The sequence below is a fragment of the Cucurbita pepo genome, chromosome LG01 (assembly GCF_002806865.2).
Source record: "Cucurbita pepo subsp. pepo cultivar mu-cu-16 chromosome LG01, ASM280686v2, whole genome shotgun sequence".
In the NCBI taxonomy this organism is placed as follows: domain Eukaryota; kingdom Viridiplantae; phylum Streptophyta; class Magnoliopsida; order Cucurbitales; family Cucurbitaceae; genus Cucurbita; species Cucurbita pepo.
Window position 1 is genome coordinate 9,970,992 of NC_036638.1, and position 22,987 is coordinate 9,993,978.

Consider the following 22,987-nt stretch of genomic DNA (forward strand, 5'->3'; position numbering starts at 1 on the left):
CTCCTTTATTACTCACTTATTTTTATTTATCGTTTGTCGATTAATTACGCAAGTTCGCCACTAACTGTAGCAGCACCATCCGTGACTCACGAGGCTACGAACAAATGACCGCATAGCGCTGTGGATTAGCGCGTCTGACTTCGGATCATAAGGTTGTGGGTTTGACTCCCACTTGGTTGATCTTCTTCTTTTTTATTCACTTATTTTTATTTACCGTTTGTCGATAAATTACGCGAGTTCGCCTCTAACTGTACAAGCACCATCTGCGAGTCATGATGTGACAAACAAATGACCGCATAGCGCAGTGGATTAGCGCGTCTGACTTCGGATCAGAAGGTCATGGGTTCGACTCCCACTGTGGTTGGTCTTCTTCCTTTTTTGTTCACTTATTTTTATTTACCGTTTGTCGATAAATTACGCCTCTAACTGTACCAGCACCGTCTGCGAGTCACGATGTGACAAACAAATGACTGCATAGCGCAGTGGATTAGCGCGTCTGACTTCGGATCAGAAGGTCGGGGTTCGACTCCCATTGTGGTTGGCCTTCTAACTTTTTATTCACTTATTTTTATTTACCGTTTGTCGATAAATTACGCGAGTTTGCCTCTAACTGTACCAGCACCGTTCGCGAGTCACGATGCGACGAATAAATGACCGCATAGCGCAGTGGATTAGCGCGTCTGACTTCGGATTAGAAGGTCGTGGGTTCGACTCCCACTGTGGTCGGTCTTCTTCCTTTTTTGTTCACTTATTTTTATTTACCGTTTGTCGATAAATTACGCGAGTTCACCTCTAACTGTACCAGCACCGTCTGCGAGTCACGATACGACAAACAAATGACTGCATAGCGTAGTGGATTAGCGCGTCTGACTTCGGATAAGAAGGTTGTGGGTTCGACTCCCACTGTGGTTGGTCTTCTAACTTTTTATTCACTTATTTTTATTTACCGTTTGATAAATTACGCGAGTTCGCCTCTAACTATACCAGCACTGTCTGCGAGTCACGATGCGATAAACAAATGACCACATAGCGCAGTGGATTAGGGCGTCTGACTTCGGATCAGAAGGTCTCGGGTTCAACTCTCACTGTGGTTGGTCTTCTTCCTTTTTTGTTCACTTATTTTTATTTACCGTTTGTCGATAAATTACGCGAGTTCGCCTCTAACTTTACCAGCACCATCTGCGAGTCACGATGCGACGAACAAATGACCGCATAGCGCAGTGGATTAGCGCGTCTGACTTCGGATCAGAAGGTCGTGGGTTCGACTCCCACTGTGGTCGGTCTTCTTCCTTTTTTATTCACCAATTTTCATTTACCGTTTTTAGATTAATTACCCAAGTTTGCCTTTAACTGTAGAAGCACAGTTTGCGACTCACGAATTGACGAATAAATGACCGCATAGCGCAATGGATTAATGTGTCTAACGTCGGATAAGAAGGTCGTTGTGGGTTCTCGACTCCCACTGTGGTCGTCGGTCTTCTTCATATTTTATTCACCTATATTTATTTACCGTTTTATCAATAAATTACGCGAGTTCGCCTCTAACTGTACAAGCACCATCCGCGAGTCACGATGTGAGGGACAAATGACCGCATAGCGCAGTGGATTAGCGCGTCTGACTTCGGATCAGAAGATCGTGGGTTCGACTCCCACTGTGGTTGGTCTTCTTTCTTTTTTATTCACCTATTTTTATTTACCGTTTGTCGATTAATTACGCAAGTTTGCCTTAAACTGTAGAAGCACACTTTGCGACTCACGAAGTGACGAACAAATGACTGCATAGCGTAGTGGATTAGTGCGTCTGACTTCGGATAAGAAGGTCGTGGGTTTGACTCCCACTGTGGTCGTCGGGTCTTCTTCCTTTTTTATTCACCTATTTTTATTTACCGTTTTATCGATTAATGACGCAAGTTCGCCTCTAACTTTACCAGCACCGTCTGCGAGTCACGAGGCGACGAACAAATGACCGCATAGCGCAGTGGATTAGCGCGTCTGACTTCGGATCAGAAGGTCGTGGGTTCGACTCCCACTGTGGTCGGTCTTCTTTCTTTTTTATTCACCTATTTTTATTTACCGTTTGTCGATTAATTACGCAAGTTTGCCTTAAACTGTAGAAGCACACTTTGCGACCCACGAAGTGACAAACAAATGACCGCATAGCGTAATGGATTAGTGCGTCTGACTTCGAATAAGAAGGTCGTGGGTTTGACTCCCACTGTGGTCGTCGGGTCTTCTTCCTTTTTTATTCACCGTTTTATCGATTAATGAAGCAAGTTCGCCTCTAACTGTACCAGCACCGTCTGCGAGTCACGAGGCGATGAACAAATGACTGCATAGCGCAGTGGATTAGCGCGTCTGACTTCGGATCAGAAGGTCGTGGGTTCGACCCCCACTGTGGTCGGTCTTCTTCCTTTTTTATTCACCAATTTTTATTTACCGTTTTTAGATTAATTACCCAAGTTTGCCTTTAACTGTAGAAGCACACTTTGCGACTCACGAAGTGACGTATAAATGACCACATAGCGCAGTGGATTAGTGTGTCTAACATCGGATAAAGAAGGTCGTTGTGGGTTCAACTCCCACTTTGGTCGTCGGTCTTCTTCATTTTTTATTCACCTATTTTTATTTACCGTTTTATCAATAAATTACGCGAGTTCGCCTCTAACTGTACAAGCACCATCCGCGAGTCACGATGTGAGGGACAAATGACCGCATAGCGCAGTGGATTAGCGCGTCTGACTTCGGATCAGAAGATCGTGGGTTCGACTCCCACTGTGGTTGGTCTTCTTTCTTTTTTATTCACCTATTTTTATTTACCGTTTGTCGATTAATTACGCAAGTTTGCCTTAAACTGTAGAAGCACACTTTGCGACCCACGAAGTGACGAACAAATGACTGCATAGCGTAGTGGATTAGTGCGTCTGACTTCGGATAAGAAGGTCGTGGGTTTGACTCCCACTGTGGTCGTCGGGTCTTCTTCCTTTTTTATTCACCTATTTTTATTTACCGTTTTATCGATTAATGACGCAAGTTCGCCTCTAACTGTACCAGCACCGTCTGCGAGTCACGAGGCGACGAACAAATGACCGCATAGCGCAGTGGATTAGCGCGTCTGACTTCGGATCAGAAGGTCGTGGGTTCGACTCCCACTGTGGTCGGTCTTCTTTCTTTTTTATTCACCTATTTTTATTTACCGTTTGTCGATTAATTACGCAAGTTTGCCTTAAACTGTAGAAGCACACTTTGCGACCCACGAAGTGACGAACAAATGACTGCATAGCGTAGTGGATTAGTGCGTCTGACTTCGGATAAGAAGGTCGTGGGTTTGACTCCCATTGTGGTCGTCGGGTCTTCTTCCTTTTTTATTTACCGTTTTATCGATTAATGACGCAAGTTCGCCTCTAACTGTACCAGCACCGTCTGCGAGTCACGAGGTGACGAACAAATGACCGCATAGCGCAGTGGATTAGCGCATCTGACTTCGGTTTAGAAGGTCGTGGGTTCGACTCCCACTTTGGTCGGTCTTCTTCCTTTTTTATTTACCGTTTGTCGATAAATTATGCGAGTTCGCCTCTAACTGTACCAGCACCGTCCGCGAGTCACGATGCGACGAACAAATGACCGCATAGCGCAGTGGATTAGCGCGTCTGACTTCGGATCAGAAGGTCGTGGGTTCGACTCCCACTGTGGTCGGTCTTCTTCCTTTTTTATTCACCTATTTTTATTTACCGTTTGTCGATTAATTACGCAAGTTTGCCTTAAACTGTAGAAGCACACTTTGCGACCTACGAAGTGACGAACAAATGACTGCATAGCGTAGTGGATTAGTGCGTCTGACTTCGGATAAGAAGGTCGTGGGTTTGACTCCCACTGTGGTCGTCGGGTCTTCTTCCTTTTTTATTCACCTATTTTTATTTACCGTTTTATCGATTAATGACGCAAGTTCGCCTCTAACTGTACCAGCACTGTCTGCGAGTCACGAGGCGACAAACAAATGACCGCATAGTGTAGTGGATTAGCGCGTCTGACTTCGGATCAGAAGGTCGTGGGTTCGACTCCCACTGTGGTCGGTCTTCTTCCTTTTTTAATCACCTATTTTTATTTACCGTATGTCGATAAATTATGCGAGTCCGCCTCTAACTTTACCAGCACCGTCCGCGAGTCACGATGCGACGAACAAATGACCGCATAGCGCAGTGGATTAGCGCGTCTGACTTCGGATCAGAAGGTCGTGGGTTCGACTCCCACTGTGGTCGGTCTTCTTCCTTTTTTATTCACCTATTTTTATTTACCGTTTGTCGATAAATTATGCGAGTTCGCCTCTAACTGTACCAGCACCGTCTGCGAGTCACGATAAGACGAAGAAATGACCGCATAGCGCAGTGGATTAGCGCGTCTGACTTCGGATCAGAAGGTCGTGGGTTCGACTCCCACTGTGGTCGGTCTTCTTTCTTTTTTATTCACCTATTTTTATTTACCGTTTGTCGATTAATTACGCAAGTTTGCCTTAAACTGTAGAAGCACACTTTGCGACCCACGAAGTGACGAACAAATGACTGCATAGCGTAGTGGATTAGTGCGTCTGACTTCGGATAAGAAGGTCGTGGGTTTGACTCCCACTGTGGTCGTCGGGTCTTCTTCCTTTTTTATTCACCTATTTTTATTTACCGTTTTATCGATTAATGACGCAAGTTCGCCTCTAACTGTACCAGCACCGTCTGCGAGTCACGAGGCGACGAACAAATGACCGCATAGCGCAGTGGATTAGCGCGTCTGACTTCGGATCAGAAGGTCGTGGGTTCGACTCCCACTGTGGTCGGTCTTCTTCCTTTTTTATTCACCTATTTTTATTTACCGTTTGTCGATAAATTATGCGAGTTCGCCTCTAACTGTACCAGCACCGTCTGCGAGTCACGATGCGACGAAGAAATGACCGCATAGCGCAGTGGATTAGCGCGTCTGACTTCGGATCAGAAGGTCGTGGGTTCGACTCCCACTGTGGTTGGTCTTCTTCCTTTTTTATTCACCAATTTTTATTTACCGTTTTTAGATTAATTACCCAAGTTTGCCTTTAACTGTAGAAGCACATTTTGCGACTCACAAAGTGACATATAAATTACCGCATAGTGCAGTGGATTAGTGTGTCTAACATCGGATAAGAAGGTCGTTGTGGGTTCGGCTCCCACTGTGGTCGTCGGTCTTCTTCATTTTTTATTCACCTATTTTTATTTACCGTTTTATCAATAAATTACGCGAGTTCGCCTAAAACTGTACAAGCACCATCCGCGAGTCACGATGTGATGGACAAATGACCGCATAGCGCAGTGGATTAGTGCGTCTGACTTTGGATCAGAAGGTCGAGGGTTCGACTCCCACTGTGGTCGGTCTTCTTTCTTTATTATTCACCTATTTTTATTTACCGTTTGTTCAATAAATTACGCGAGTTCGCCTAAAACTGTACAAGCACCATCCGCGAGTCACGATGTGATGGACAAATGACCGCATAGCGCAGTGGATTAGTGCGTCTGACTTTGGATCAGAAGGTCGAGGGTTCGACTCCCACTGTGGTCGGTCTTCTTTCTTTATTATTCACCTATTTTTATTTACCGTTTGTCGATTAATTACGCAAGTTTGCCTTAAACTGTAGAAGCACACTTTGCGACCCACGAAGTGACGAACAAATGACTGCATAGCGTAGTGGATTAGTGCGTCTGACTTCGGATAAGAAGGTCGTGGGTTTGACTCCCACTGTGGTCGTCGGGTCTTCTTCCTTTTTTATTCACCTATTTTTATTTACCGTTTTATCGATTAATGACGCAAGTTCGCCTCTAACTGTACCAGCACCGTCTGCGAGTCACGAGGCGACGAACAAATGACCGCATAGCGCAGTGGATTAGCGCGTCTGACTTCGGATCAGAAGGTCGTGGGTTCGACTCCCACTGTGGTCGGTCTTCTTTCTTTTTTATTCACCTATTTTTATTTACCGTTTGTCGATTAATTACGCAAGTTTGCCTTAAACTGTAGAAGCACACTTTGCGACCCACGAAGTGACGAACAAATGACTGCATAGCGTAGTGGATTAGTGCGTCTGACTTCGGATAAGAAGGTCGTGGGTTTGACTCCCACTGTGGTCGTCGGGTCTTCTTCCTTTTTTATTCACCTATTTTTATTTACCGTTTTATCGATTAATGACGCAAGTTCGCCTCTAACTGTACCAGCACCGTCTGCGAGTCACGAGGCGACGAACAAATGACCGCATAGCGCAGTGGATTAGCGCGTCTGACTTCGGATCAGAAGGTCGTGGGTTCGACTCCCACTGTGGTCGGTCTTCTTTCTTTTTTATTCACCTATTTTTATTTACCGTTTGTCGATTAATTACGCAAGTTTGCCTTAAACTGTAGAAGCACACTTTGCGACCCACGAAGTGACGAACAAATGACTGCATAGCGTAGTGGATTAGTGCGTCTGACTTCGGATAAGAAGGTCGTGGGTTTGACTCCCACTGTGGTCGTCGGGTCTTCTTCCTTTTTTATTCACCTATTTTTATTTACCGTTTTATCGATTAATGACGCAAGTTCGCCTCTAACTGTACCAGCACCGTCTGCGAGTCACGAGGCGACGAACAAATGACCGCATAGCGCAGTGGATTAGCGCGTCTGACTTCGGATCAGAAGGTCGTGGGTTCGACTCCCACTGTGGTCGGTCTTCTTTCTTTTTTATTCACCTATTTTTATTTACCGTTTGTCGATTAATTACGCAAGTTTGCCTTAAACTGTAGAAGCACACTTTGCGACCCACGAAGTGACGAACAAATGACTGCATAGCGTAGTGGATTAGTGCGTCTGACTTCGGATAAGAAGGTCGTGGGTTTGACTCCCACTGTGGTCGTCGGGTCTTCTTCCTTTTTTATTCACCTATTTTTATTTACCGTTTTATCGATTAATGACGCAAGTTCGCCTCTAACTTTACCAGCACCGTCTGCGAGTCACGAGGCGACGAACAAATGACCGCATAGCGCAGTGGATTAGCGCGTCTGACTTCGGATCAGAAGGTCGTGGGTTCGACTCCCACTGTGGTCGGTCTTCTTTCTTTTTTATTCACCTATTTTTATTTACCGTTTGTCGATTAATTACGCAAGTTTGCCTTAAACTGTAGAAGCACACTTTGCGACCCACGAAGTGACGAACAAATGACTGCATAGCGTAGTGGATTAGTGCGTCTGACTTCGGATAAGAAGGTCGTGGGTTTGACTCCCACTGTGGTCGTCGGGTCTTCTTCCTTTTTTATTCACCTATTTTTATTTACCGTTTTATCGATTAATGACGCAAGTTCGCCTCTAACTTTACCAGCACCGTCTGCGAGTCACGAGGCGACGAACAAATGACCGCATAGCGTAGTGGATTAGCGCGTCTGACTTCGGATCAGGAGGTCGTGGGTTCGACTCCCACTGTGGTCGATCTTCTTCTTTTTTTATTCACTTATTTTTATATATCGTTTGCCGATTAATTTTGCAAGTTCGCCATTAACTGGAGCAGCACCATCTGCGACTCACGAGGTGACGAACAAATGACCGCATAGCGCAGTGGATTAGCGCGTCTAACTTCGGATCAGAAGGTCGTGGGTTTGACTCCCACTGTGGTCGATCTTCTTCCTTTTTTATTCACTTATTTTTATATATCGTTTACTGATTAATTTCGCAAGTTCGCCATTAACTAGAGCAGCACCATCCGCGACTCACGAGGCGACGAACAAATGACCGCATAGCGCAGTGGATTAGCGCGTCTGACTTCGGATCAGAAGGTCGTGGGTTCGACTCCCACTGTGGTCGGTCTTCTTCCTTTTTATTCACCTATTTTTATTTACCGTTTGTCGATTAATTACGCAAGTTCGCATCTAACGGTACCAGAACCATCTGCGAGTCACGAGGCAACAAACAAATGACCGCATAGCGCAGTGGATTAGCGCGTCTAACTTCGGATCAGAAGGTCGTGGGTTTGACTCCCACTGTGGTCGATCTTCTTCCTTTTTTATTCACTTATTTTTATATATCGTTTACTGATTAATTTCGCAAGTTCGCCATTAACTAGAGCAGCACCATCCGCAACTCACGAGGCGACGAACAAATGACCGCATAGCGTAGTGGATTAGCGCGTCTGACTTCGGATCAGGAGGTCGTGGGTTCGACTCCCACTGTGGTCGATCTTCTTCTTTTTTTATTCACTTATTTTTATATATCGTTTGCCGATTAATTTTGCAAGTTCGCCATTAACTGGAGCAGCACCATCTGCGACTCACGAGGCGACGAACAAATGACCGCATAGCGCAGTGGATTAGCGCGTTAGACTTCGGATCAAAAGGTCGTGGGTTCGACTCCCACTGTGGTCGGTCTTCTTCGTTTTTGTTCACCTATTTTTATTTACCGTTTGTCGATTAATTACGCAAGTTCGCATCTAACGGTACCAGAACCATCTGCGAGTCACGAGGCAATGAACAAAGATCGCATAGCGCAATGGATTAGCGCGTCCAACTTCGGATTAGAAGGTCGTGGGTTCGACTCCCACTATGGTTGGTCTTCTTCCTTTTTATTCACTTATTTTTATTTTCCGTTTGTCGATTAATTACGCAAGTTTGCCTCTAACGGTACCAGCACCATCTGCGAGTCACGAGATGATGAACAAATGACTGCATAGCGCAGTGGATTAGCGCGTCTGACTTCGGATCAGAAGGTCGTGGGTTTGACTCCCACTGTGGTCGGTCTTCTTCCTTTTTATTCACTTATTTTTATTTTCCGTTTGTCGATTAATTACGCAAGTTCGCCTCTAACGGTACCAATACCATCTGCGAGTCACGAGGCGATGAACAAATGACCGCATAGTGCAGTGGATTAGCGCGTCTGACTTCGGATTAGAAGGTCGTGGGTTCGACTCCCACTGTGGTCGATCTTTGTACTTTTTTATTCACTTATTTTTATTTACCGTTTGTCGATTAATTACGCAAGTTTGCCTTTAACTGTAGAAGCACACTTTGCGACTCACAAAGTGACAAATAAATGACCGCATAGCGCAGTTGATTATTGCGTCTGACTTTGGATAAGAAGGTCGTGGGTTTGACTCCCACTGTGGTCGTCGGTCTTCTTCCTTTTTTATTTACCGTTTTATCGATTAATTACGCAAGTTCGCCTCTAACTGTACCAACTCCATCTGCGAGTCACGAGGCGATGAACAAATGACCGTATAGCGCAGTGGATTAGCGCGTCTGACCTCGAATCAGAAGGTCGTGGGATCTAGTCCCACTGTGGTCGGACTTCTTCCTTTTTTGTTCACTTATTTTTATTTTCCGTTTGTCGATTAATTAGCAAGTTCGCCTCTAACGGTACCAGCACTGTCCGTGAGTCACGAGACGATGAACAAATGACCACATAGCGCAGTGGATTAGTGCGTCTAACTTCGAATTAGAAGGTCGTGAGTTCGACTCCCACTATGGTCGGTCTTCTTACTTTTTTATTCACTTCTTTTTATTTATCGTTTGTCCATTAATTACGCAAGTTCGCCTATAAGTGTACCAGCACCATCTGCGAGTCACGAGGCAACGAACAAATGACCGCATAGCGTAGTGGATTAGCGTGTCTGACTTCGGATCAGAAAGTTGTGGGTTTGACTCCCACTGTGGTCGATCTTCTTCCTTTTTTATTCACTTATTTTTATATATCGTTTACGGATTAATTTCGCAAGTTTGCCTCTAATGGTACCAGCACCGTCTGCGAGTCACGAGGCGATGAACAAATGACCGCATAGCCCAGTGGATTAGCGCGTTTGACTTCGGATTAGAAGGTCGTGGGTTTGACTCCCATTGTGGTCGGTCTTCTTCCTTTTTATTCACTTATTTTTATATATCCTTTGTCGATTAATTACGCAAGTTCACCACTTAAGTAGTGGATTAGCGTGTTTGACTTCGTTTCAGAAGGTCGTGGGTTTGACTCTCACTGTGGTCGGTATTCTTCCTTTTTATTCACTTATTTGTATTTATCGTTTGTCGATTAATTACGCATGTTCGCCACTAACTGTAGCAGCACCATCCGCGACTCACGAGGTGATGAACAAATGACTGCATAGCGTAGTGGATTAGCGCGTCTGACTTCGGATCAGAAGGTCGTGTGTTTGACTCCCACTGTGTTTGGTATTCTTCCTTTTTATATATCGTTTGTCGAATAATTACGCAAGTTCGCCACTAACTGTAGCAACACCGTGTCACGAAGCGATGAACAAATGAACAAATTACCGCATAGCACAGTGGATTAGCCCGATTAGCGCGTTTGACTTTGGATCAGAAGGTCATTGGTTTGACTCTGGTCGGTAATTATGCAAGTGCGCCACTAACTGTACCGTTTAGCGCGTTTGACTTTGGATCAGAAAGTCATTGGTTTGACTCTGGTCCGTAATTATGCAAGTGCGCCACTAACTGTACCGTTTGACTTTTTATTCACATTTCTATTGGTTTGGATCAGAAGGTCATTGGACTCAAAGTGAGTGCGAACTTTTCCTTTTTATTCACATTTCTATTTATCGTTTGCTGATTACTCGCAAGTCACGAGATGCTATCCCCACTGCGTCTAAATTTCATCGCTCTCCTATCCCGCTTTCTACCTTCCGTCTTAGGCACCGCTTCTCTCTAAAACCCATAAAACAAAATACACAGTTCTTGAAACCTTACTAGGGTTTACCTCTCTTTCTTCCCCCATTTCCACTCACCGTAACTTCTCCTTCACTACTTTCATTTCCCCTTTCTTCGAATTTTTTCACATCTGTTATTCGCTCTGATCTACACTCCCCTTTCGCTCTTTCGTTTACAGAAAATTTCAAGAAATACAACTGAATCAATCGTGTATGAATAACTTGGTGCTAGTATATATATATTTAGGATTGTAAATTGAAGCATGAATTTGGATTGTCGTGTTGTTATCGTTCATACTGATTCAAACTTTTCGTTCTTGATATATTGCAGCTGGAAAGATCTTGATCCTGTTTGAGGAAAAATGGCCTCGGTTGGACAGCCGCCCTCCTTCAAGAAACGGGAGTTATCCGCGACGAGAGAGGAGGATCAGCTTATTGTAACTCCTCTTGGGGCTGGCAATGAAGTGGGTCGATCCTGCGTTTATATGTCTTACAAAGGCAAAGTTGTGTTGGTACGTTTTTGAACTCATCCATTTTCTGGGTAGAACATACAGAACTGTAATTGAATAAGTGGTCATGTTTCTTTCCCCGCTTACTTTTCTTGGAGGATAGTTCGATTGTGGAATTCACCCTGCTTACTCTGGCATGGCTGCTTTGCCGTACTTTGATGAGATTGACCCCTCAACAATTGATGTTCTGCTCATTACTCAGTATGTATTTCTTTTTAAAATAGTTATAAAATGCAGCTCTTAGATCGAACTTTGCATTTTAATTCTCTTGTTTACTTCTGCAAAATCAGTGAATGACGGTGGATGGTTTATGCAATTGCATTTGTGAATGGGTGTAGGGTCACTGCTTTGAAATCTTTGCCCCTAAAGATGAAAAGCGTTCCCTTCCTGATCAATTTTTTCTAGGCGCAACTTGTTCAACATGTTGTTTAAAACTCACGTATCCTTATTAAAATCCATGGCTCTTTTAGCATGGAAAATGCAGATACTCTAATCGTCTCAGCTTTCTTTATTTTCTTCCACCTTTTGTTTGTGTTCTTGTAACTAGGATAATTTTCTGCACACTTATTTTGCAGCTTTCATTTGGATCATGCCGCATCACTCCCTTATTTCTTGGAGAAGGTACGTTGTTTTTAATTGAATTGCAGTCTGATTATTGTTTGAGTACATAAACTAATTTAGCATTTAATATGATAGACTACATTCAAAGGACGAGTCTTTATGACTTATGCTACTAAAGCGATCTACAAGTTGTTGCTGTCGGACTTTGTGAAAGTGAGCAAAGTTTCGATTGAAGATATGTTGTTTGACGAGCAGGACATAAATCGTTCCATGGACAAAATTGAGGTAAATGATTTCTTAGAATGGATGTCTATTGGTTTCCTGTTTCGTCGATGTCGATAAAATGGATCAAATTTCAGTATAGGAAATTTTAGTGATTCTACCAAATTCATACTTTCTATTGAATCTGCTAGACGTTTTATTTGGTAACAGTTTATATTTTCCTCCCTCACTATATATGATCTGTCTGTCTCTGCCCTTATCCCCTCTTCTGCTGTAGTTCTTTGTTAACTATTTTCGTTAAAATGTTTGAAATTCAGTTCTTATAGTTTCCAGAACCAAATATAACAGTACTAGAAGTGGTATTTTGTTGTATTCATGCATTTTTTTTTCTGATTGTTCTCTGAAATTAACTGATTTATAAAATATAATTTGATTTAAATGTTATATTTCTAAAATTAACATGTATAAGAGAAGAAACAAATAGAAACAGAACAACAGAGAAGAAACAAATTGAAATGTAATACAGTTCTAAAAATGCTTTCTGGAAAAGTAAAAATGATATCTGTATGATAATCATTTTACCCACTCTAATGCAGATTCGTTATATTGATTACATTGTTATCAACTTGCATAGGTTTCATCTCTATGCTTACAGATTTGCAATGATGAAAACGGAAATTAGTTTCTCTTATTCAATAACAGTGCACAGTAATTGCAGGTCATTGATTTCCATCAAACAGTAGAAGTAAATGGTATTCGGTTTTGGTGTTACACTGCTGGTCATGTGCTTGGTGCTGCCATGTTTATGGTGGATATTGCTGGCGTCCGAGTCCTCTACACTGGAGACTATTCGCGTGAAGAAGATCGACATCTTCGAGCCGCCGAGATGCCTCAATTTTCTCCTGATGTTTGCATAATTGAATCTACATACGGTGTCCAGCTCCATCAACCTCGACATATTCGAGAGAAGCGCTTCACTGATGTTGTACATTCAACCATTTCTCAAGGTGGTCGTGTGCTAATTCCAGCTTTTGCCCTTGGACGTGCCCAGGAACTCCTCCTTATTCTTGATGAGTACTGGGCGAACCATCCCGACCTCCATAATGTTCCCATATATTATGCTTCTCCTCTGGCAAAAAGATGTTTGACTGTATACGAGACGTACACGCTCTCCATGAATGATAGGATCCAAAATGCCAAATCAAACCCCTTTAGATTCAAGTACATATCCCCACTAAAGAGCATTGAAGTTTTCAAAGATGTTGGCCCATCAGTGGTGATGGCCAGCCCTGGTGGACTTCAGAGCGGTTTATCACGACAACTCTTTGACTTGTGGTGTTCGGATAAGAAAAATTCATGTGTGCTTCCTGGTTATGTTGTTGAAGGGACACTGGCTAAGACTATCATCAATGAACCAAAGGAAGTCACCCTCATGAGTGGACTCACAGCTCCTCTTAACATGCAGGTTCATTACATTTCGTTCTCTGCTCATGCTGACTTTGCGCAGACCAGCGCGTTCTTGGAAGAGCTCATGCCGCCCAACATAATTCTCGTGCACGGAGAAGCTAATGAGATGGGGAGGCTCAAACAGAAGCTTATATCCCAGTTTTCTGATCGGAATACAAAGATTCTTACTCCAAAGAATTGTCAGTCTGTTGAAATGTACTTCAACTCTCAGAAGATGGCAAAAACTATTGGAAAATTGGCTGAGAAAACCCCAGAAGTGGGCGAAACTGTCAGCGGTTTACTGGTGAAGAAAGGATTTGCACATCAAATAATGGCACCAGATGATCTACACATCTTCTCTCAGCTATCAACTGCCAACATCAACCAGCGTATTACAATTCCATACTCGAACGCCTTTAATGTGATTGTACGCAGGCTCAAACAGGTATATGAGAGTGTAGAATCTTCAACAGACGAGGAGTCTGGCGTTCCAACAATTCGTGTGCACGATCGTGTGACAGTAAAGCACGAATCAGAGAGGCACATCTCACTTCACTGGACATCAGACCCGTTAAGTGACATGGTATCGGATTCTGTTGTAGCTCTCATCCTGAACATCAACCGCGAGGTACCGAAAGTCATCGTCGAGTCAGAGGCTGTAAAAACGGAAGAAGAGAACAAAAAGAAAGCCGAGAAGGTAATTCATGCCCTCCTTGTTTCACTCTTTGGCAATGTGAAGTTAGGAGGAAATGGGAAGCTGGTGATCAACGTTGATGGGAGTATAGCAGAGCTTGATAAACAGAGTGGGGAGGTAGAAAGTGAAAATGAAGTTCTCAAGGAAAGAGTAAAGACAGCCTTCCGGCGAATCCAATGCGCTGTGAAGCCAATTCCTCCCTCTACATCTTAGCTCGAGCTGAATGTACCTGCTGCTGCTGCAATATGATGAGAGACTATTCCGCCTGGAACAAAAGGATCAAACCCTTCGACACCCCACGCAGGATCTACAGCTTGTACGCTTTCGGTTAATCCATAAGGATCGGATACCCATATTCCCGGACTATTTTCTATATCTGGGCTGTACAAGTAGAACTGGTCTGTGTTCTTGTAGCTGACTACTGACTATCATCCAATTTAGGGACATAAAATGTATTTTACAGGTTCAAAAGTTGGAGAAATCCCATGAATTATTTGAACTTTTTGTTTGTTTGTTTGTTGTTTGTTGTTTGTCCACTTGGATTTTGGCGATTGTCTAAAAAAAGTAAGAGAGAGAGAGAGAGAAAAAGTCGTATGCCATATCATATATGAATGGTGTTGAGCAAATGACAGCAAAGGCAGCAACTCAGAAACTGGAATTATTGATAATTGAAGATTATTTAATGTTGCCTTTCCTTCATCCTTAATCAATCCCTTCCTCCACGCACCTACTACCCAATCCATTAGAGAGATTGGGAGAGAATGTAAAATCATGCCCTAGGCCCGCTTCGGGGAAGAGAGAGAGAGAGAGAGAGAGGACTCGAGGATTTACTTTGCGTCAACTCCTTTCCCCTTCCCATTGCATTTTACAAGATCTCGGTCTACCGATCAGCATTCTCGGTATGCTCATTCTTCCTCTTTTCTTTCATCTTTCATTAATTTTTGCATTTCCGGGAGCTCTTCAATCATTTTCATTGTAATTTGTGAGAAACTTCAACGTTTTTGCGTTTGCTATTTACGCATTCGCAATCTTGGATCGACTCGGGAATGAGCTGCATTTTGCTTTCTCAGATCATTTGTCTCTGATGTTCTAATTTCAGCTATTCTCTTCGTCTCTCTGTCTCTCTGTCTCTCTGATTGCGGATGCAATGCGGGAGGAGAGATTCCAGCGTTGGTATTTTTCCTTTTGAGTTGTTAATTTCTTGAATTTGTGCATTCACAAAGTTTCCTTCTGTTTTCTAAGAAAGTTTTTTGAGGTTCTAACGGACTGCATGTTTGTATTCGACGATCTCATCTCTCCTCTCATTTCGGATTTCCTTTTTCGAAATCAGCCTGAACTTTCCGTCGCAAAATGATGCAGAATCGAGTCGGATCATTCTAGCTTGCTAATTGTCGGGTTGCATGTTTGTCTATCATCAATTTCTGTGCGCACGGTATTTGCGTCACTGGAAACTTGCATCCATGGAATAAACTGTTAGATCGGGATGAGAGGAGGATGAATATCAACTCCTCTTATAGATCTGCCAAACCCTGCGAAACTTTTTCATTAGTTTTCGTGTTCGTTCTGGAGGAAGGAGTGTCTCCTTCCACGCTTTGGTTCAAGAGCGATTCCTGCATGTGACTTCCAAGATTTCAAATTATTCTCTGCTTTGATGTTGACTTCTTTGATTTTGATAGATATTGTCGCTTTATTTTCTAAACATTATCATAAACTTCGTACGCATGGCTGTTCTTGAAAACAATGCACATGCTGCCAGGATTTCACATTAACCCCCTTCAAGTAACCTGTTAAGCTGTTAACAGTAGTTTCCATCCAGTTCTTCGCCCAAATGGCCTATTCCTACATCGATTAATTTTGTTAAAACAGTAGCTGGTGCTGCAAGAATTTTACTCATGATATTGTTTTGTATGCTTTTTGGCAGAAAATTGCGCAGTTATTGGGCAGTCATGGAGAATTCCAAGGTGTTGTCAAACACGAGAAATGTGATTTACTCTGGAAAGCATGCTCTACTTCCTCCCAAGAGTCCATTTCCTAGTGGTTCCTCCCCATATGCTGATTATTTCCCCAGTCCCATTATTGGGTCAAGAGCTGTGCAGAATCCCAGAGAGGGAAATGTGCACCATCATAGAACATCATCTGAAAGTCTTCTAATGGAGGATCAACCTTCTTGGCTCAATGATCTTCTCGATGAACCTGAAACACCTGTTCAAAGAGGTGGTCATCGACGTTCATCGAGTGACTCCTTTGCGTACTTGGATGCAGGAAATGTTTTGAATGAAAATTATACGCAAGATGACTCCCAATGTAAAAATATGTATTTACCTTCCTGGGCATCACAAGATTTTGATTTCCGCAAAGATCCCCATCAAGCTTCTTTCAATATGAAAGCAAGCTCGATCAAACAGAAGAACAGGGCATGGGAATTGCCTCCAGCTACATTGACAACTAACCTGGGTTCCCGGCCTTCTGCCAAAAGTAGCATTCTTCTTGAGAGCTCGAGGTCGTTAAGTACACCACAGGAAGTAAATGGGTTCTCATCAACAACTACTGAAAAGCAGGATTCAGCAGAAACCAGTAGTATGCCTGATCGAAAGTCATCCGAGAGAATAGATGGTCCCCATATTAAGCCAGCTCCGGCTGATACAGATAATAAAAGAGCTAAACAGTAAGTTTTGCATTGCTTGTTATCTACATTATTGTTGTGCAAAAAAAATCCTCTCCCCCTGCACATAATTTTGAATTCTGTTTTGCAATCATGTCTCCCAGATTGTTCCAATCTATTTGTTAGTCTCGTACCATCTTTAGTTGCCTGCTGCTTAAGTTTTCGTGTTGGTTTATGGTTTGCTTTTCCACTTGAATAACTTCAATGTTTTGCTTTGCTAAGGAATTATACATTCAAGAAACCAGGATAGAATTAGAGGGTTCTTTTTAGAAAAGTGTTGGTCTATAATTCTTAAATTTTTCTTGTCGATGCATTCTTATTTCGACCAACCTAGTGAGCCCCTCTTGTCTTATTGTGGATCGTTCGAGTTTTTACCTATGACGCATTCTTAAGTATCACATCTGCTTCTTGATTTAATGATCATAGGAGCACTATGATTAAAATGAAGATCACTAAGTATCAACGTAATCTGAACACAGTGATTACGTTGATAGATTAATATTATCTGCATGCGCTCAAATTGCTAGGGAGTTGATTTATTTTTCTAGATTTTCATTTTCTGTGTCACTTTCTTGATAGATTAATCCACCTCTTCTTCCCCACTCCTAATACTGGGACGTATTCTCAGACAGGAATTGGGAGAGAATCTCCATTATAAAACTTGCTGATATTGGATGGATGTGTGTAGTAATAGATGGATATAACATGCCCTTCTGAAGAAATGCTAAATATAACGTGTGCTTATGTTATGCAGAGATGTACTATGTATGTGATTTAACCCGACTTGTTATGAACACAGGCAATTTGCTCAACGTTCACGTGTACGTAAACTTCAGTACATTGCAGAGCTAGAACGGAACGTACAAGCTTTACAAGCAGAAGGTTCTGAAGTTTCTGCCGAGCTTGAATTTCTTAGTCAGCAAAACTTAATTCTTGGCATGGAGAATAAAGCACTCAAGCAGCGATTAGAAAATTTATCTCAGGAGCAGCTTATAAAATACTGTGAGCTTCCATAACTCTCAAACTTGAGTTTTGACAGTCCGTTCTAATGGTTTATTTTACTTTTTTTCCAAAAATGTTGAATTGGTCTTGGATGAAAAATTCTTCTCTCAGTCGGTTTTGAACTGAATTTTTAAAAAGAGAAACATCCTTTAATTTGCTTTACTAATATGACTTGAATGTGACATTATATTTAGTGGAGCATGAAGTGCTGGAGAGGGAGATAGGAAGACTACGAATGTTGTACCAACAGCAACAACAGCCTCAGCCACCACCTTCCAGCCTTAAACGTACCAAGAGCCGAGACCTTGAGACGCAGTTTGCCAAGCTCTCTTTGAGACAGAAGGATGGGCGTTCGGGTCCCGAGTCTATGGCCGGTCCAGTTCAAATCTAGATTTGTAAATCAGTTGGGAGTTGTTGTGCATGGCCTAACGATTTCTCGGATGTACGAAACCATGTTTGTCGATTACTTGTGCAGGATACCCAGGGCTCATCAAAAGTCAGTCTGTACTCAGCATTTGACTGTGGTGGCTCTTGGTAGATGTGAATGAGAATCTGCCAATGCACCTGGCTGTCATGGCTGGAAAATGTCCTCTTTTGGGCTGGTGACTTGCCGGTGGTGATATCTATTTTCTAAGCATGGTCTCCTATGGTTTTTTTTTATCAGGATGTAATGAAAATTCTAGGTGTTTTTCAAGTCCCCCATTCCTCTTGGGGGGCTCTCTCTTTTTTTCCCCTAAATCATATGCAAATGCATCCAGAGTATTAGGTGTTGCGGGCATGGATGGTACTAACAATTACTATTGAACAATATCAATGATCATGCTTGATATCCTCCTGCTTTGTGGGTGGGCCAAAGTGCTAAACATTGAGCCTTTGCCCAATAATTTCATTCTGATGACCCATTATATAGGGGTGTCATTTGACCTGTCATTTTGAATGGTTACCAATAAAGCTTGTTTGTGCATTATGCAAAGTGAAAGCAATGGCTGCCGGCCTTTATATAACTCCAAGTAATCCCCTAAAGGAAATGATATTTGCAATCATAAAAAAAAATGTGGTCCATATAGTACATGGTCATCAGATTTATCACAATCTATAAACTATGCCATGAGAGAACAAAAGTTCATCAAAAGTAGCTGATGAATTTTCATTAGAGAATTGGAATCATATTGGTTAAAGCGCCTTTAGATCCAAACCCCTGAAAAGAAAAACAAGCGTTCATGAGATGAGAATAGGATGAATCTCGTCTCTGTGACGTAAAAGAGCAAACGATAAATAAGAAATTGTGACTAATGAAGACGAGCATGCTCATGCCCTGGCTTAGAATTGGGTTGCTTATTATAGAAGTTGTGGAGTCCATTTTTTGTATTATTAACTGTAACGGCCTAAACCTGCCGCTAGCAAATATTGTCCTCTTTAGGCTCTCTTTCGGGTTTCTCCCTCAATGTTTTGCTAGGGAGAGGCTTCCACACCCTTGTAAGGAATGCTTCGTTCCGCCCTCTAACTAATATGAGATCTCACAATTCACCCTCCTTCGAAGCCCTGCGTTCTTGCTGGCACTCGTTCCTCTCTCCAATTGAGGTGGAATCTCATATTAACTATAGGCTTTGAGATTGACCTCAAGCTTTTAACATGATTAAAAATCAGAAACTTGCATTATGTTAGAATTCTATTGTTTCACTTACTAAACCACCTGTCATCCATTTACTATGGTTGGTTAAGAGCACCTGCAAGTTCAGAGCTCAGATATGTAAGGTTTTCCCAACAAAATTGTCAGAGGAGCTTACCTCAACAAGTCAATAAAAGATCGAACTAGATCTGTTACTCATGCATGCCGCCGTCTTTTCGGACCATCTTCAGAGTATAGCTCCCAATCATTATGATCAAGAGGGCTCAAGTCATCGAGTTCCGCAATGGCAAGCAAGTACTGAGTGAGCTTCATAAGCTCTTGGTCACTATCACGATTAGCATGAGCTTTCCTGAATGGCCTAATTACCAGGCCATTTTGTGGGTTCATTACAAAGTTTCTCCGAAGATCATCAAACATTATAGTATTTCTCGAACTATAAAACTGCAAATTCCCAATCAAAATAAAATTTATAACAAAGTTTCACAGAAACAATCATATTCTAAAAGATAGATTTGGACGTAAATTGAAATCATCGCATACCTCTGGAAACTGTGCCCAAATCAAGCCTAGTGGCTTGCAATCAAAGGTCCCACGAGAATCTGACTGAACTGTGATCATAGCTAAATGGTCTAGAAGGGCAGTGATTTTGTAGTTTGGATTACTGAGAACGCCAAGCTGGCCCATCTTTAATTCAACCCACTTAAGGCTGCCAAAGGAAAGGTACAATAGATAAAAGAACAAGAGGTTCACATATCCGAAAATTTCCAAGAAATTGATAACATCTACTTCACTGGCAGCAAGCATGATTATAACACATGCACTCGTTAGTTATGGAATATCTACTGTTTGTGTCAAGGGCGCGATGGAACATAAAGACTAAGAAACAATGAGTGGAACAATTGTTGTGAGATCCCATATCGGTTGGAGAGGATAACGAAACATTATTTATAAGGGTGTGGAAACCTCTCCCTAACAGACACGTTTTAAAAACAAGACCTTGAGGGGAAGCTCGAAAGGGAAAGCCTAAAGAGAACAATATCTGCTAGCGGTGGACTTGAGCTGTTACAATTGTATAGGAGGGCCTATACAAGATTCTCAAATCTTTCAAGAACTTGGAAATCTCTTAAATAGAGTTTTGCTCCAATCCAAAACAGAAGATTTTGCAAACCTTATCCGCATGCAATTCCTTACCAATACCCAACATCTCATTAACTTCCTTGCTCACGCCCATGCATCCCTGACTGATGTCATTAAAATAGAAGCCCAAAAGGTCCTGACAGCTTTATATTCCTATCAAGGTGTGTCTATGACTCTGTGTTGATTTACACTGTCGAGACAATTTTAAATCTCAATCATTTGTTTCTATTGCAAATTCATTTATTCATTTACGTTATTTCAACTTTTTCCATAGGTTGAAGATGTTTGCAACTCTGTTAGGGTAGTGGATACCGCTCTCATAAAAAGGAGGAATAGTAAAAGAAATGAGGGCATAAAAAGCAGCAGGCATAACTTGTTTATAATACTTGGAAATGGAAACTGACCTGGTTGCTGACCATATCATGATATCATATTCAGCATAAGCAGCAGTCAGAAATTCATGAAGATCTGCACTCGAAAAACTAAGAACTTAAAAAGAATGAAAAAAAAGAAGGGAAAAACATGTGCATAGACAATAACGAATCAAAGTGAAAAAATAGTTACAGATAGAACATACAAGGCCGCATGAGTTGAAGAGGATTTTCTGCAGGAGAGCGATGATCAAAAAGTGTATAATCAATGTCCAGAACAAGTAATTTCTTTCCTTCACGGCATGGATTGCGAAGTTCTATCTACGATCCAACAAAAGCGGGAGAAACATTTGTAGTTAATGAATCAAGATGACTACTTGTAAGAGTTTTCAGATGATAATAACTCAAACGTAAATCATTCTATGAGTAATAAACAAAACTTCATTGTATGCATCTAAATCCTGTCCTCCACATTGATATATCATCAACTAAAACTCTTTGACATGCATAGTTAACTAAGTGATTTAAGGAAAAAGAGAAATCAACAACACCACTAAAGAAAACCAACCAGTAATTTCACAGAGACAAAGATGTAAAACTATGAAAATGTCAGCATTTAAACACACACACTACCTCATGATACCTATAATCAAAATTCCTTTTCAACAAGTCATATTTCATTATACGAACTTCGAAGGATACACAACTTCATAATAACTTTTCAGGTGCTTGAACTTTCAGATTCATTTAGAACAACTAAAGTTGCTGAACATCATTCAAGGAGAAAAGAAACAACTCACCTTGTATTGACCAATACGCCTTCTCAGTTTCTGCTTATTGACATCCTTGTCCTTAATGTCAATGACTTCATCTTTCCCAAGTTCGAAATCGTCAATAATTTCAGGGGAGTCCACTTGATCCACAATTATATCATCTTCAACAGTTCTGGTATCTCGATTTGTAACATTGAAATCAATCGGTAACTTTTAAAATAAGAATATGCAAATGCAATTAATGAACATGGAACTGCAGAAAGAGAACCCTTCCAGTTCTTTCATCTAAAAAGTGTAGTTTAGCGTTAGCAACCAGAACTTACACACAGATTTGAGCGATTGCATATAGGTTTCAAAAGCAGCGCAGTCCAGTATCGAATCGTTGATTTCTCAAATAAAATAATCGAATTGATAACCTCTTTCGCAAATAAAACGAACAATAAAGGGAAGAAATAGGGTAAAAATGCTCCGAAAGAAGGAAACTCAATCGATGCAGTTCAAATTAGAGGGCAACAACAGAGGAGTTGAAGGATAGAGAGCCGAACCCGATCATGGTCATCTTGAGAGATGACTTGAGGGGAAGCTGAGAGAGCAAAAGCGAATCATCGGCTAGTTTGGATCCGACTTTGGGATAAAGAAGCTTTTGGCGCTTGGGCAAGACGTTGGTAAGCTCGCAGATTCGACGCTTCAGCTCAGCCACAGAGTCATCACCGCAGACTCGTACAGTGTACTCCTTCCCGCTCCATTTCACCGTCAGTGTTATCTCTTCCTCCAAAGGAGACGAGGTGGACGCTGAGGCAGCCATTGTCGAATTCCCAACTTCGAAGCTTTCTTCCTCGCTCCCAACCAAAACCTCTCCACTCAATGAACCTCTCGATCAAATGAAATCGAATTGAAACTGTAGCACGTTTAGTATCAATTTGTTTTCCCTTTTAGAACAATGCTTTTGGGTGGGCCGTTGATGACAATATCGATCAAATAAAAGCAAATAATCCTCCCTATCGCCTCAAAATCACATTTATACATCAACCCAAATCGATCAAAAAAAAACCTCTTCTAGCCCATTGGATTTTAGTTCAAATTTGACACCCCATAACTCAACTTGTTCTCGCATGTTTCCTACCAAAATTCTTAGGTTGCCCAATAAAAAATTGTTTCAAGAACATTCATGTATCAGTTCAAATTCATCGCTAGTAGATATTGTCCGTTTTAGCTCGGTCTACTACTAGTAGATATTGTCCGCTCGTTACGTATCATCGTCAGCTTCACAAAAGTTTTCACACAATTAGAAGAAATGTTTCATTCCCCTC

At 42.0% G+C, this 22,987-nt stretch overlaps 3 protein-coding genes and 46 non-coding genes across 51 annotated transcripts; 48 read left to right on the top strand and 1 right to left on the bottom strand.

Annotated features, from left to right (window-relative positions):
- Positions 1–290: 290 nt before the first annotated feature.
- TRNAR-UCG lies at positions 291–364 on the top strand. Its single transcript has one exon. It is a non-coding gene; the product is annotated as a tRNA-Arg (tRNA).
- A 104-nt stretch (positions 365–468) lies between these two features.
- On the top strand, positions 469–541 carry TRNAR-UCG. Its single transcript has one exon. It is a non-coding gene; the product is annotated as a tRNA-Arg (tRNA).
- A 111-nt stretch (positions 542–652) lies between these two features.
- On the top strand, positions 653–726 carry TRNAR-UCG. The gene has a single exon. It is a non-coding gene; the product is annotated as a tRNA-Arg (tRNA).
- Positions 727–838: 112 nt separating this feature from the next.
- TRNAR-UCG lies at positions 839–912 on the top strand. The gene has a single exon. It is a non-coding gene; the product is annotated as a tRNA-Arg (tRNA).
- Positions 913–1,206: 294 nt separating this feature from the next.
- TRNAR-UCG lies at positions 1,207–1,280 on the top strand. The gene has a single exon. It is a non-coding gene; the product is annotated as a tRNA-Arg (tRNA).
- Positions 1,281–1,587: 307 nt separating this feature from the next.
- Positions 1,588–1,661, top strand: TRNAR-UCG. The gene has a single exon. It is a non-coding gene; the product is annotated as a tRNA-Arg (tRNA).
- Positions 1,662–1,773: 112 nt separating this feature from the next.
- TRNAR-UCG lies at positions 1,774–1,847 on the top strand. Its single transcript has one exon. It is a non-coding gene; the product is annotated as a tRNA-Arg (tRNA).
- Positions 1,848–1,964: 117 nt separating this feature from the next.
- On the top strand, positions 1,965–2,038 carry TRNAR-UCG. Its single transcript has one exon. It is a non-coding gene; the product is annotated as a tRNA-Arg (tRNA).
- A 112-nt stretch (positions 2,039–2,150) lies between these two features.
- On the top strand, positions 2,151–2,224 carry TRNAR-UCG. Its single transcript has one exon. It is a non-coding gene; the product is annotated as a tRNA-Arg (tRNA).
- Positions 2,225–2,327: 103 nt separating this feature from the next.
- On the top strand, positions 2,328–2,401 carry TRNAR-UCG. The gene has a single exon. It is a non-coding gene; the product is annotated as a tRNA-Arg (tRNA).
- Positions 2,402–2,707: 306 nt separating this feature from the next.
- Positions 2,708–2,781, top strand: TRNAR-UCG. Its single transcript has one exon. It is a non-coding gene; the product is annotated as a tRNA-Arg (tRNA).
- A 112-nt stretch (positions 2,782–2,893) lies between these two features.
- On the top strand, positions 2,894–2,967 carry TRNAR-UCG. The gene has a single exon. It is a non-coding gene; the product is annotated as a tRNA-Arg (tRNA).
- Positions 2,968–3,084: 117 nt separating this feature from the next.
- TRNAR-UCG lies at positions 3,085–3,158 on the top strand. Its single transcript has one exon. It is a non-coding gene; the product is annotated as a tRNA-Arg (tRNA).
- A 112-nt stretch (positions 3,159–3,270) lies between these two features.
- TRNAR-UCG lies at positions 3,271–3,344 on the top strand. The gene has a single exon. It is a non-coding gene; the product is annotated as a tRNA-Arg (tRNA).
- Positions 3,345–3,447: 103 nt separating this feature from the next.
- Positions 3,448–3,521, top strand: TRNAR-UCG. Its single transcript has one exon. It is a non-coding gene; the product is annotated as a tRNA-Arg (tRNA).
- Positions 3,522–3,619: 98 nt separating this feature from the next.
- On the top strand, positions 3,620–3,693 carry TRNAR-UCG. The gene has a single exon. It is a non-coding gene; the product is annotated as a tRNA-Arg (tRNA).
- A 112-nt stretch (positions 3,694–3,805) lies between these two features.
- On the top strand, positions 3,806–3,879 carry TRNAR-UCG. The gene has a single exon. It is a non-coding gene; the product is annotated as a tRNA-Arg (tRNA).
- Positions 3,880–3,996: 117 nt separating this feature from the next.
- TRNAR-UCG lies at positions 3,997–4,070 on the top strand. The gene has a single exon. It is a non-coding gene; the product is annotated as a tRNA-Arg (tRNA).
- A 112-nt stretch (positions 4,071–4,182) lies between these two features.
- TRNAR-UCG lies at positions 4,183–4,256 on the top strand. Its single transcript has one exon. It is a non-coding gene; the product is annotated as a tRNA-Arg (tRNA).
- A 112-nt stretch (positions 4,257–4,368) lies between these two features.
- On the top strand, positions 4,369–4,442 carry TRNAR-UCG. Its single transcript has one exon. It is a non-coding gene; the product is annotated as a tRNA-Arg (tRNA).
- A 112-nt stretch (positions 4,443–4,554) lies between these two features.
- On the top strand, positions 4,555–4,628 carry TRNAR-UCG. The gene has a single exon. It is a non-coding gene; the product is annotated as a tRNA-Arg (tRNA).
- A 117-nt stretch (positions 4,629–4,745) lies between these two features.
- On the top strand, positions 4,746–4,819 carry TRNAR-UCG. Its single transcript has one exon. It is a non-coding gene; the product is annotated as a tRNA-Arg (tRNA).
- Positions 4,820–4,931: 112 nt separating this feature from the next.
- Positions 4,932–5,005, top strand: TRNAR-UCG. The gene has a single exon. It is a non-coding gene; the product is annotated as a tRNA-Arg (tRNA).
- A 305-nt stretch (positions 5,006–5,310) lies between these two features.
- Positions 5,311–5,384, top strand: TRNAQ-UUG. The gene has a single exon. It is a non-coding gene; the product is annotated as a tRNA-Gln (tRNA).
- A 113-nt stretch (positions 5,385–5,497) lies between these two features.
- TRNAQ-UUG lies at positions 5,498–5,571 on the top strand. Its single transcript has one exon. It is a non-coding gene; the product is annotated as a tRNA-Gln (tRNA).
- A 112-nt stretch (positions 5,572–5,683) lies between these two features.
- On the top strand, positions 5,684–5,757 carry TRNAR-UCG. Its single transcript has one exon. It is a non-coding gene; the product is annotated as a tRNA-Arg (tRNA).
- Positions 5,758–5,874: 117 nt separating this feature from the next.
- On the top strand, positions 5,875–5,948 carry TRNAR-UCG. Its single transcript has one exon. It is a non-coding gene; the product is annotated as a tRNA-Arg (tRNA).
- A 112-nt stretch (positions 5,949–6,060) lies between these two features.
- Positions 6,061–6,134, top strand: TRNAR-UCG. Its single transcript has one exon. It is a non-coding gene; the product is annotated as a tRNA-Arg (tRNA).
- A 117-nt stretch (positions 6,135–6,251) lies between these two features.
- On the top strand, positions 6,252–6,325 carry TRNAR-UCG. The gene has a single exon. It is a non-coding gene; the product is annotated as a tRNA-Arg (tRNA).
- A 112-nt stretch (positions 6,326–6,437) lies between these two features.
- On the top strand, positions 6,438–6,511 carry TRNAR-UCG. Its single transcript has one exon. It is a non-coding gene; the product is annotated as a tRNA-Arg (tRNA).
- A 117-nt stretch (positions 6,512–6,628) lies between these two features.
- TRNAR-UCG lies at positions 6,629–6,702 on the top strand. Its single transcript has one exon. It is a non-coding gene; the product is annotated as a tRNA-Arg (tRNA).
- Positions 6,703–6,814: 112 nt separating this feature from the next.
- Positions 6,815–6,888, top strand: TRNAR-UCG. The gene has a single exon. It is a non-coding gene; the product is annotated as a tRNA-Arg (tRNA).
- Positions 6,889–7,005: 117 nt separating this feature from the next.
- TRNAR-UCG lies at positions 7,006–7,079 on the top strand. The gene has a single exon. It is a non-coding gene; the product is annotated as a tRNA-Arg (tRNA).
- A 112-nt stretch (positions 7,080–7,191) lies between these two features.
- TRNAR-UCG lies at positions 7,192–7,265 on the top strand. Its single transcript has one exon. It is a non-coding gene; the product is annotated as a tRNA-Arg (tRNA).
- Positions 7,266–7,382: 117 nt separating this feature from the next.
- On the top strand, positions 7,383–7,456 carry TRNAR-UCG. Its single transcript has one exon. It is a non-coding gene; the product is annotated as a tRNA-Arg (tRNA).
- A 112-nt stretch (positions 7,457–7,568) lies between these two features.
- On the top strand, positions 7,569–7,642 carry TRNAR-UCG. Its single transcript has one exon. It is a non-coding gene; the product is annotated as a tRNA-Arg (tRNA).
- A 112-nt stretch (positions 7,643–7,754) lies between these two features.
- On the top strand, positions 7,755–7,828 carry TRNAR-UCG. The gene has a single exon. It is a non-coding gene; the product is annotated as a tRNA-Arg (tRNA).
- Positions 7,829–7,939: 111 nt separating this feature from the next.
- On the top strand, positions 7,940–8,013 carry TRNAR-UCG. The gene has a single exon. It is a non-coding gene; the product is annotated as a tRNA-Arg (tRNA).
- A 112-nt stretch (positions 8,014–8,125) lies between these two features.
- On the top strand, positions 8,126–8,199 carry TRNAR-UCG. Its single transcript has one exon. It is a non-coding gene; the product is annotated as a tRNA-Arg (tRNA).
- Positions 8,200–8,311: 112 nt separating this feature from the next.
- Positions 8,312–8,385, top strand: TRNAR-UCG. The gene has a single exon. It is a non-coding gene; the product is annotated as a tRNA-Arg (tRNA).
- A 295-nt stretch (positions 8,386–8,680) lies between these two features.
- Positions 8,681–8,754, top strand: TRNAR-UCG. Its single transcript has one exon. It is a non-coding gene; the product is annotated as a tRNA-Arg (tRNA).
- Positions 8,755–8,865: 111 nt separating this feature from the next.
- Positions 8,866–8,939, top strand: TRNAR-UCG. Its single transcript has one exon. It is a non-coding gene; the product is annotated as a tRNA-Arg (tRNA).
- A 288-nt stretch (positions 8,940–9,227) lies between these two features.
- On the top strand, positions 9,228–9,301 carry TRNAR-UCG. The gene has a single exon. It is a non-coding gene; the product is annotated as a tRNA-Arg (tRNA).
- A 111-nt stretch (positions 9,302–9,412) lies between these two features.
- Positions 9,413–9,486, top strand: TRNAR-UCG. Its single transcript has one exon. It is a non-coding gene; the product is annotated as a tRNA-Arg (tRNA).
- Positions 9,487–9,598: 112 nt separating this feature from the next.
- Positions 9,599–9,672, top strand: TRNAR-UCG. Its single transcript has one exon. It is a non-coding gene; the product is annotated as a tRNA-Arg (tRNA).
- Positions 9,673–9,784: 112 nt separating this feature from the next.
- Positions 9,785–9,858, top strand: TRNAR-UCG. The gene has a single exon. It is a non-coding gene; the product is annotated as a tRNA-Arg (tRNA).
- A 731-nt stretch (positions 9,859–10,589) lies between these two features.
- Positions 10,590–14,614, top strand: LOC111788148 (cleavage and polyadenylation specificity factor subunit 3-I-like). 2 transcript variants are annotated; one of them, XM_023668389.1, is made up of 7 exons: positions 10,590–10,749; positions 10,850–10,881; positions 11,002–11,182; positions 11,283–11,380; positions 11,755–11,800; positions 11,876–12,025; positions 12,681–14,614. In XM_023668389.1, the coding sequence occupies exons 3-7, from the start codon at positions 11,033–11,035 to the stop codon at positions 14,313–14,315; spliced, it is 2,079 nt and encodes a 692-aa protein (XP_023524157.1). In that variant the 5' UTR covers positions 10,590–10,749; positions 10,850–10,881; positions 11,002–11,032; the 3' UTR covers positions 14,316–14,614. The 2 variants fall into 2 exon arrangements, with proteins under 2 accessions (XP_023524157.1, XP_023524148.1); XM_023668380.1 differs by lacking the exon at positions 10,850–10,881.
- Positions 14,615–14,725: 111 nt separating this feature from the next.
- Positions 14,726–18,595, top strand: LOC111788156 (uncharacterized protein At4g06598-like). Of its 2 annotated transcripts, none has more exons than XM_023668403.1 (4): positions 14,726–15,001; positions 16,024–16,767; positions 17,564–17,766; positions 17,961–18,595. In XM_023668403.1, the coding sequence occupies exons 2-4, from the start codon at positions 16,049–16,051 to the stop codon at positions 18,155–18,157; spliced, it is 1,119 nt and encodes a 372-aa protein (XP_023524171.1). In that variant the 5' UTR covers positions 14,726–15,001; positions 16,024–16,048; the 3' UTR covers positions 18,158–18,595. The 2 variants fall into 2 exon arrangements, with proteins under 2 accessions (XP_023524171.1, XP_023524178.1); XM_023668410.1 differs by lacking the exon at positions 14,726–15,001 and adding an exon at positions 15,057–15,275.
- A 140-nt stretch (positions 18,596–18,735) lies between these two features.
- On the bottom strand, positions 18,736–22,603 carry LOC111788169 (ubiquitin-like domain-containing CTD phosphatase). Its single transcript, XM_023668423.1, has 7 exons — positions 22,223–22,603; positions 21,705–21,849; positions 21,111–21,225; positions 20,938–21,001; positions 19,937–20,102; positions 19,554–19,837; positions 18,736–18,964 (listed from the first exon to the last, which is right to left on the bottom strand). The coding sequence occupies exons 1-6, from the start codon at positions 22,480–22,482 to the stop codon at positions 19,592–19,594; spliced, it is 996 nt and encodes a 331-aa protein (XP_023524191.1). The 5' UTR covers positions 22,483–22,603; the 3' UTR covers positions 18,736–18,964; positions 19,554–19,591.
- Positions 22,604–22,987: the final 384 nt, after the last annotated feature.